At 35.3% G+C, this 10,355-nt stretch overlaps 2 protein-coding genes across 2 annotated transcripts; one reads left to right on the top strand and one right to left on the bottom strand.

Moving 5' to 3' along the window:
* The first annotated feature begins 1,241 nt into the window (after nt 1-1,241).
* On the top strand, nt 1,242-7,748 carry LOC141697063 (protein ABC transporter 1, mitochondrial-like). The gene is made up of 8 exons (XM_074501261.1): nt 1,242-1,917; nt 2,514-2,739; nt 3,044-3,196; nt 3,308-3,466; nt 4,084-4,243; nt 5,054-5,167; nt 6,217-6,329; nt 6,988-7,748. The coding sequence occupies exons 1-8, from the start codon at nt 1,412-1,414 to the stop codon at nt 7,375-7,377; spliced, it is 1,821 nt and encodes a 606-aa protein (XP_074357362.1). The 5' UTR covers nt 1,242-1,411; the 3' UTR covers nt 7,378-7,748.
* A 460-nt stretch (nt 7,749-8,208) lies between these two features.
* On the bottom strand, nt 8,209-9,981 carry LOC141697064 (uncharacterized). The gene is made up of 2 exons (XM_074501262.1): nt 8,830-9,981; nt 8,209-8,623 (listed from the first exon to the last, which is right to left on the bottom strand). The coding sequence occupies exons 1-2, from the start codon at nt 9,695-9,697 to the stop codon at nt 8,523-8,525; spliced, it is 969 nt and encodes a 322-aa protein (XP_074357363.1). The 5' UTR covers nt 9,698-9,981; the 3' UTR covers nt 8,209-8,522.
* Nucleotides 9,982-10,355: the final 374 nt, after the last annotated feature.

A 10,355-nucleotide genomic window follows, 5' to 3' on the forward strand; every position in this document is an offset into this window, starting at 1 on the left:
TAACAATACAACTTACTTAGGGTTGACCCCAAACTTAACAGATTACTGAAAATAACTGTTCATTAATCTTCTACTCGGATCATATGTCCATTTGATTTGCTTCATACTATGATCAGAGATGCTAATGACATTGTTAGCTCCAGTAATCTTTGACATCATCTACTATATATTACACCCTCTTTCATTGATTGACTGGAATCCAAACAAGGATATCCTCCAGTATAGGTAAAAATATCATGATATTATCTCACCGTGGCTATCATTTTCAGTTTCAAGTCGGGCTCGTTTGAGTTGGGCTGATTGATTACGTCATCATAGCTATCAGTTTCAGTTTCAAGTCGGGCTCTTTTGCGTTAGACTGATAATGATATATTAGACCTCCCCCTAGTTACGCCTCTTTGAGCTTACGGCTTAGACATTTTAACTGAATTTCACTCGGGACATCCATAAGATCTAACTTGTCTTTGGCCCAAGTACGCAATTGACTGATCGAGACACGCGTTCAACTCTCTATTTTAAATTTAACTAATATTTTATTAAATTGTAGCATTTTATTTTTTTAAAATAATATTTAGGCCTTTGATATCATATAATGTAATATTCATGTAATTTCGTATCGGATATTATAGTTAGGGTTGTAAAATGACCGGGTAAAAATCGGACACCCATGCACATAAGTCGTTTTATTTTCAGAGTGTTCAAATTTGGATCCAGAATCATATTATTTGGATACGAGCTGATCCCGGTTACATGAGGTCCGTATCCAAACCGAATTTGACCCGATACCGTATTTTCATTTCCTAACCGGGTAGTTTATAATTTATCGAGTCAAATATGATCCATTAATATTAAAATTTTCAACTATTAAGATGACTATTGTTTAGTATAAAATAAATATAACATTATAAAAATAATAATTATAAGTTAAAACATATATGTATATGTATTCTATATATGGGCCGAATTAAATATGGTCATGAATCGTAATCGAATATTCGATTAGAATTATTTTATAAAAAATAATATAAAACATAATTTGAACGATTATATGAGTGTTTATATTCACAATTATATTTAATTGGAGCTTAATTTTTCCATCATTTATAAACAAATATTTATATTTAATTGGGGCTTAATTTTTCCATCATTTATAAACAAATATGAGACATTTTTTATATGAGTACCCATACATGCACAAAATTTGATATAGACCAAAAAAACATTAAAAAAACGAAAGGAGATGCAGAGCACACGTAGAGTGAATCTCCATTGTTCTTCCTCTTAACCCCCTCACCTTCCTTTTCGGACCAAAAATTTAGTTCACCGCCCCCCCCCCCCGTAAATTTTTACTACTTTTCATCAATCCTCCTTCCATACCCACCAGAGATTATATTTAATCAACTCCTTTCCAATGCCACCGTCGTTAAACGAACTCACCAGGCTATTCAATGGCCTTACGCTTGTTTGTAAAGAAGTTGCCGCCCGTAACAGAGCCACTTCATTTCAAACCACCGCCTCTGATTTACAAAACCTCATTAAAACTGCTTTCATCTCCGCTACTGATCTTACTGGACTCACTCAAGGAAATCTTCGACATTTTTCGCCTCCTGAGTCCGGTTCTCGTTCAGGTTCTGGGTTCGATTCTGACTCATCCAGCGTTGTCTATTTTACGCAAACTAGTGCTGGTGTTGCTGATATAGAGGATTTTTCGGTGTCGGATTCCAGTGTGAGTAATGTAGGTGATGATAAGGCTGATGTTAGTGTTGTTGATTTTCGAGATATTGGTGATGTAGGTAGAGATTTTGATAATGTAGCACAGGTTGATGGTGTTCAAGGAGAATCTATGGTTCCTCCGGTGAAGAGGAGGAAGCTGAGGGAACGTAAAGTTCCTTCGACTTCGTTTTCTAGAGCCCTAGGGTGAGTTTTTGAATTCAGATATTTCTGTAGGCTGAAATGTAAATATGTAAGCTAATTGCTCTTGCATATTCTATATTAAATATCATCATTTGTTATTCTCTATTGTATCTTGGTTTAGAAATAAGTATGATGCAATTATATGTGATCATTCAAATTTTTAATGGTTTAAAGGGAATTTCGAGACACCTTTTTACGCTTCTATGTTTTATGATCTTTTTATGACTAAAGAAGAACAAATATGGAGAGAAGCCTATTTGGTTTTGCTGAGGAAATGCATTATTTAGGATAATGGATTATGAACTCAAGATCGTGAATGATGTGGTTATATCCAAATTGCTCGTTAATTATGATGAATCCCTTTTTAGATTGATAGATATTATAAAACCAAATAATTAATCAAATCACTCGCAGTTCCTGATTGGTTTGTTTTTGGTGACATGAATTATTACTCTATTGTTCCAGTAAATATTATAATCAATTAATGGATGATAATTCAAGTTCTGGTCTTTGTAGTGATGGTTGTTTTATTATAGATGTGTTGTATTTTCTCTTATGATATAGATTTATAGACCCTTCTTTCAATATTATGTTCAAAGGTTTGCTGGTTTGGGTGCTGGTTTAGCCTGGGGGACAGTACAGGAATCTACACGAAGACTTGTATATGGTACACCTACCTCGAAAGATCAGAAATCTGCAGTTTCCCCATTCTTATCAGATAAAAATGCAGAACGTTTGGCTCTTGCATTATGCAGAATGCGTGGTGCGGCACTCAAGTTGGGCCAGATGTTAAGTATCCAGGATGAATCTCTTGTACCTGCTCCGGTACGTATGTTTTCACAATGGTGAAATAGTAATAATGCTTCAAGAGTTGAATGAAGTTACTTTAGTCTGTATTGAGTCATGGGGACAGTTCTGATTTTGATGCATTCAAGGACAAGTGGACAACCTATTCTCGATATCCCATATCGGTGATGCATTTTGGCATCATTCTTCAATTAAAGCTACTATATAATTGGTTTACCTTTATCTTCCTATAATTAAGTAGTAGATATAATTTGCACAAAAGCTGGAATTTACTGTTATGATTTGCTGCACATGTGATCATTACAACTTATATGCCCTACAGATCCTGGCTGCTTTGGATATCGTTCGTCAAGGCGCAGATGTGATGCCTAGGAGCCAGCTCAATGAGGTTTTGGAAGCTGAATTGGGGCCTGAATGGTCGTCTAAATTGACAAGCTTTGATTATGAACCATTAGCTGCTGCAAGTATAGGACAGGTGATGTAGAGTTTTCACATTATTTCATTTTTTTTCTTTTATTTACATTAACATTGCTGCCAAATATTAATATATTTTGTTCTTTTTATTTGTAATTACAATATGTTTTAGGTACATCATGCTGTCACGAAGGATGGCTTGGACGTTGCTATGAAAATCCAGTATCCTGGCGTTGCGGATAGCATTGATAGTGACATCGATAATGTGAAACTGATTTTAGATTACACAAATCTGCTTCCAGAACAAATGTACATTGACAGTGCTATAAAAGTAAGTGATGTGTACATTATAATATGTTTTACGATCAAACTTGTTATAGTCAGCCGTGTCATCTTTTTTCTCCTTGTATATAGCAAATCCTTTCAATTTTACGTGTATATACAAGTCCTGATTACCTTCCTCGTGTCTTCATTTTGACCTTCACAATAACAACTGCAAATTTAGTTGGTCTTTTTGAATCTAGATTCCGAAATAGGCCCAACAAATCCTGTTTTTATATAAAACTGCGAGTTGATCTCAGATAGTCCCCTGTCTTATTCATCAAGATAGGTTAATCTCATTGTGGCTTGAGTAGAAATATGTTTGTAATCTATTCAAGGAAAAGCGGGAGTATAACTTTGAGAAAGAATCCAATGTTTTACCATATCGTGTATTCGTTTTGCACTTCAAATAAACATATTCAGTATTCCATTTGCAGTTCGATTATACATGTTGTGTATTCTTTTATTACATCAATTATATTAAAAAAAAAAAACTTTTCATGTTCAACAAGATCTTAATTTCATTGCCTGGACATTTCCGACTCCTGTATTGAATTATCCATCGTTTCACTGGTGTTGGTTGTATTAGTGCCGCATTTACAGTACTATGCTAAAATATCTGTACAGGTGGCTAAAGAAGAATTATCTCGTGAATGTGACTATGAATTGGAGGCGAATAACCAGAAAAGATTTCGTGAATTGTTATCTAATACGGAAGGTTGTTATGTTCCCATGGTGATAGATGGTATACGGAGTAAAAGGATTCTAACTACAGAACTTGTTTCTGGTAAATCACTTTTCCTTAGCCATTCATTCTTGGGCCAGTATTAGTACGTCTATTTTGATAAATTTTAATGTGCAAGATGGATCTTTACACAGCTTCCACGTTTAAGACCTTGCATGTCGAACATTTTGATGGTGAAGGAGTTGTATATATATATTTAACCTGTCGATTACTTGGTGATAGTCACATGCATTAATATAAGAAAGTAGGGAGATTATTGAAGATCTTATTTTACTAGAAAAAATTGAGATGTAACCCCGAAACACCCTTCCAATTTTCCTCTATTCCTTCTTATGTACTTGTAACTTGTCCTGCATCGTAGTTGCTAACTGTAAATGCCATGAATGCTGGTGTTTATTCTAAGGCCGCAGCATTCTAGCTCGAATTTAGTCGAGCATGGTTTATATAACTTTAATATGAAGGATTTTTTCTCAGGAAAAAAAATTGAAAACTTGTATTGACAAAGCCCTCTCAATAATTGTCTGACTGGCAAGCATTGGGGTAAAACCAGATTACACAGCCTTTTTTTTTGTTTTGGCTGAGATTAGAACCTGCTATACCGATTTTACTCCGGCACATATAATATATCTACTCTTCCTTCATGTAACATGGTTTTTATATTGTTCGGGTTAAGCTTTCTTGTTTGCATATTTAATGTCACCTACAATCTTGGAACCAGTTCTGTTTAACTTTCTTTCATAGTCTTTATAGTCACTTTGGCCAGTCTACTTTCTCGTGCTAATTGCTTTTAGTGAGTTGTGAATTGTTTGCAACTTGTCATATCGAAGAGGACTAAATTGGTCTTTCTTACAGGAATTTCAATTGATAAGGTGGCATCACTTGATCAAGAGACTCGTAATTATGTTGGAAGAAAGTTGCTGCATTTAACTTTGATGGAGCTGTTTGTCTTCCGTTTTATGCAGGCACGTTGTTTGTATAATTTGTATAGGTTTTCGTTATTGTTTTTTCTCTATAACATCTTACCTTATGTATTTCTTTGACACTATAATAGTAGATCGAAATATCTAGCTAGCATGAACTCAACTACGGATTAGGTACTTCATGATCCTGGATTGTACTTTATTTAGTTTGTTTAAAATTCGAAACTGCCCTCATAAGCCTGCAAGTTGGGGTTTTAGGTTGACATCCCTATGTAAAACCTAAAATGAGGATATGAGTAGAAATAATGAATCTAAGTTCACCTTTCCCATACTATGTAAAACCATACTACATACTATGGACTGCTCTTGAGCCTCTGGCCATTGTGTGCTTCACCTTTGGTCTTTGGAAGGAAGTTTGTTTGGTTAGTAAGGGGGCAGGATCTATGTATGAACCCTTGAACTATATCAGAATTAAAAGAGGCTACTAGCTTGAAAAAGCACAATTGGCAATATGAAGAGCAAGTAGTGACACTTTTGTTCTTATTTTGTTCTGTTGTTTTTGCGCTAGTGGTGCTTAAGATTTTTCTGTTAGAGAAGCTAATAGGATATAAATCATAAAAATATTTGCAAAAGTTGGAGTGTCCATTATGATCAAGAGGCCTATATTGACATAAACACCTTACTTCAAATGTTCACACACCCACTCATTCCAACACCCTTTATCATAATATCTAACTCTGTGGAATTCCCTTTCACATATCAGCCTCTAAATGTGTTATCAATCGGCTTCTCCTATTTTCTTTGTGATTGAGATCCCTCTTTAGCTCACTTGCGAGCCCAATGATACCGCTGTTGGGTGCTACTGGGATTTTTAAATCCCATTGGGCCTTCTTAATCCCAGAAGTATTAGTTGTGGTACAATTTTTCTGCTTCTTTCTTTCATGTCTGGATAGGTTTCAAGCGACCTCGCATGTATGATTATTTTTACATTCTGTCTTACACTGCAGAACTATTATATTGCTAACAGATTAGATTTCTACAAGTTTTAGCCCTTAAGTTCTGATTTTATTTTTATGCTTAATCAAATGCAGACAGATCCTAATTGGGGTAATTTCTTATATGACGAGAAGACGAGGACAATCAATCTCATTGATTTTGGTGCAGCTCGGGATTACCCAAAACGTTTTGTTGATGATTATTTGAGAATGGTGAATATACTTTTTGCTTTTAAGCTCTTCCAATCATTGCCTAAATATTTTTCTTTAGTTTACAACACAGTAGTGACCTAATAAGTACATTATGGACATATTATTTGACTGCAATTGCGTTTAACTAATTCCTACATAATACGATTTAGATTAGTTCCGTTTCATGTTAAACATCAAGCCAGCATATTTTTGTTTGTCATTGCAGATATTTATTTTTGAATAATAAATTTGTTGAAAGCAGGTACATGCACAGTATTATGCCATCTTTCAGATAATAGTGTTAGAAATGTCAGGACTTTCTGAATGACCTGCTACACGGACTTGTCGAGCTGTCTTTGGTCATTAAAATGACCAAACAGGATATTAGGTTTAACCCTGTTATAAGATATGCTTGTCAATGATTAATGTCTCGTTGCTTATTCAATTCCACCAGTTTTAAAAACTTCTAATAAAAAACACTTCTATAATTGACTTTTACCTCTTTTTTTTCATCAAGCCTGAAGAATTTAATTTGTAAGATGTTGTAATAATGCTGCATAAGGCATCATATTAAGTAGTGATTCCTTTCTCTGAATAAAACATGGTTCAACACTTCAACTTTAAAGCCTTCTTCTACCAAGTCATCTAATAAAGGTATTTCAATGCATTGCCTGAGCAGGTTCTAGCATGTGCTAACAGGGACAAAGAAACTGTGATCGAAATGTCCCAAAGGCTTGGTTTTCTTACCGGAATGGAGTCGGACATTATGTTAGAGGCTCATGTTCAAGCTGGATTTATTGTCGGATTGCCATTTGCAAAGCCTGGTGGGTATGATTTCCGGTCCACAAATATCACACATAACATTACAAACCTTGGAGCAACAATGATGAAGCATAGGTTGACAGCCCCTCCTGATGAAGCTTACAGCCTTCACCGGAAGCTTTCTGGTGCTTTCCTTGCTTGTATGAAGGTTAAAGCTGTTGTACCATGCAGGGAAATGCTTCTTGAAGTTTATGAAAATTACAAGTTTGATGAAGATAACATTGAAATCTTAAAAAGCTCTGTTTAGTGACACAATTCATATTCATCTGGAGCTCTGAACCATTTCTCCATCTATATATCTACATGTTGCAATTTCGCAAGTTATCATTCAATAGTTCAATAATTTGTTTGAGGCTGCAGCCTGCAGTTATTCAGATTTGATGTGGTTGTTTAGCTACGAAGGACGCCATTTCATCCCTTTGTAGTTAGAGTTAATCATATGCCTAGAATGCTGAAAATAGCATGTATATACCAAAGTTATTTCTTTGTAATATGAGTTTTACCGGATAAATTCACTATGTATGATAGAAACAGGTGAGTATTTTTCTGGGACCTAATCGAATCTGAGGTCCTAATTCAATAAATGTTACAGAAATATAGTTAAACATCTTCTCAGTACTTCCAATACAAAACCTGCTGCTCTGGTCCATAAACTGTGATTGGATGTGATTTTTCCTTGCTGTGTTTACAACTTACCGAACATCAATAATGAACAATTTGGCACGTTATGCACAGAGTCGTAACCACTAGGCTCTCAGTGTTTTCATGTTATTTTTTCACACACTCACTTTCTATGGCCCTAATTCTTAGTTGTAGATGGTGGGGATTATTATTCACTGCACGAAACAGTGACTTGCAGCCAAATTGCAAATGCTACCAGTTTATGAACAGCTGCTTCCTGTCCACCGACACACCGTCGTCAAGATCTGTTAAAACGCGACATTGTGGTTCGAGTCTATGAGGAGGCATGGTGCGGAAGTTTCTCTAGTATGTACAGACCAATATAATGTTTTTTTCCGAGTCAGTATTTAAATTTCTGTAATTAATCTTTAATACGAGTAGATTCGCAACTTTCATATAGACCAAAGTTGCAGGATTTGTATTTACAAGCACAGGTACCAAAAGGTGAGGTACACAGGAAAAAGTAAAAGAAAATGACAAAAAGAAAACCTAGTAAAAGGACCCCTAAACAAATCCTTTTCCACAATTACCTCCTCATCAACATTAGTGGGAGCAGGGCGCTAGTTGCCTCAGATTCTAAAGATCTCTTAACAAAGTTAAGTTACACAAGCCTCAACAATGATAAATATAAATCATCAGGCAATACTATAAGCAATGCCAAGACAATGAAAGAAAGAAATGGAAAGCCAATCATAAGGTAGTACTTGGTGGTTAAGTGCCTCCATATTTAGATGAAGAACTAGAACTAGAAGCAAGTGCCACAGCTTGTGCCCAAACCTTCAACCTTGCTTTTACATCCTTTGGATCATCCCCTGTTCCATCACATTGCCACAACAAGTTTTAGACATTGAATCAAAACACGCAACACAACTTTTCGACATAAATCAAGACTAGTCCATGGTTATGTGTTGTTTTTACAATCATAAGAAATTCAGAACACCTAATGTTTCAACAACCACATGGGTAAAATATGTTGACTCCAAATGTATGAATAAATGTAGAATGAAATGATATGGACCTGGACTAGAAATGCGCCAATTGGGAATGGGAGAACTGCCACCACTGCTGGTGGTGTTGGTATCCAGAGTTGAAGTAGACAGAGTTAAACGACCTGGCGCCGCAGTCATGTCAAACATTTGCTGGTGTTCTAACTCAAAACCAAGTTCCCTACATGCCTTAACTTCCTCCATATCCATACACAATGATCTTCTTCCTCCTTTAGGCCTTGTTATTACCCTCAACCCTCCTTCACTCTCTCCACTAAAACTATAGTTACTTTGACTCAAACTCCTTTCTCCAATGCCTAAATTCATCTTCATCTCATCATCTTCATGCACAACATCATCATCATCCTCATCCTCATCTTCATCATCATTTGTATCACTTTTACTTGCCTTTCTTTCTTCCCATTTCTTCCTCCTCAACACCTTTTTTTTCCTTCTACTCATTCTCTCACAATTGTTATCACTTGAGTATTGTTTGGCTCCATTCTCAGTGAGTTTCACAAACAAAGCATCACTCTGGTACATTTGATCATGCAGTGGTGTGGCTGGCAAGGAATAAGAAGCTGGCACTGGTGCTTCCTTTTCATCATCAGAATCTATAAACAAACAGCCCCTTGATGAGATATCTTGGCCTCCAGCACCATAAGTTCCCTCAGAAAACTCTCCATCAGCATAACCACCAACATCAAAACTCTCAATAGACAATCTTGAAATCATGGTACTAATAGTACCATGATTGTCATCATCATAATTATCGAAATTATCGTAATCTAAAGTTGAATTGCTGGTGCAGGTAGCTAGCCTTGAGAGACTATGAGCTTGAGACTGAGATTCTTGATGATCATAATCTTGATCATCCACTATATCTTCCCAAGAAGCCATTTTCTTGAAACCACTAAAATTTAGTTACAAAAAAGAGGAGTTTTAACAAGAAGTCCAAAGGATCTAACAATAGTACTTGGATAATTAAATTAACAAACTGGAAAAGACTAGTGGGAAATGAATTAATGATGAGGAAAGTGAGATTTTGAAAGGTCTTTTAATTGGTGTGGTTAAAGAATCACAAAAATGGAGAATGGTATTAAATTGTTTTGGCTCTTACTTTGATGTGTTCTGGATATGATAAGAGTCTAGTCTAGTGTTAGTGTGTGAATATATATCCCAAGTAAAAGCATGATAAGGTGAGTATTTATACTGATGAATTATGGTATAAAAATGGAGGATAGGATACTTTCAAATAATTAGGTGATAATGAAATTAGCAGAGTGCCCAGAAGGAGCCTTGGTCCAGTGTCACATGACAAGTGTCAACTGCTTATACATCATTAAAACCCTACTCTGTATGTGTAAAACAATGTCTATGATTCTCTTTTTTATTTCTTCTCCCTTTAATTGTTCGGAATATATATAATTTCGACTACTCCTTTTTGTTTAAATCTAATTTTAAAATAATATGTACTTTCAAAAATATATAATACGATTGTTTCTACATGTTTTCGTTTTAAGTAAAATATATTTTCGTTAAACTAAATATCATACAT

The sequence above is a fragment of the Apium graveolens genome, chromosome 11, assembly GCF_009905375.1.
Source record: "Apium graveolens cultivar Ventura chromosome 11, ASM990537v1, whole genome shotgun sequence".
In the NCBI taxonomy this organism is placed as follows: domain Eukaryota; kingdom Viridiplantae; phylum Streptophyta; class Magnoliopsida; order Apiales; family Apiaceae; genus Apium; species Apium graveolens.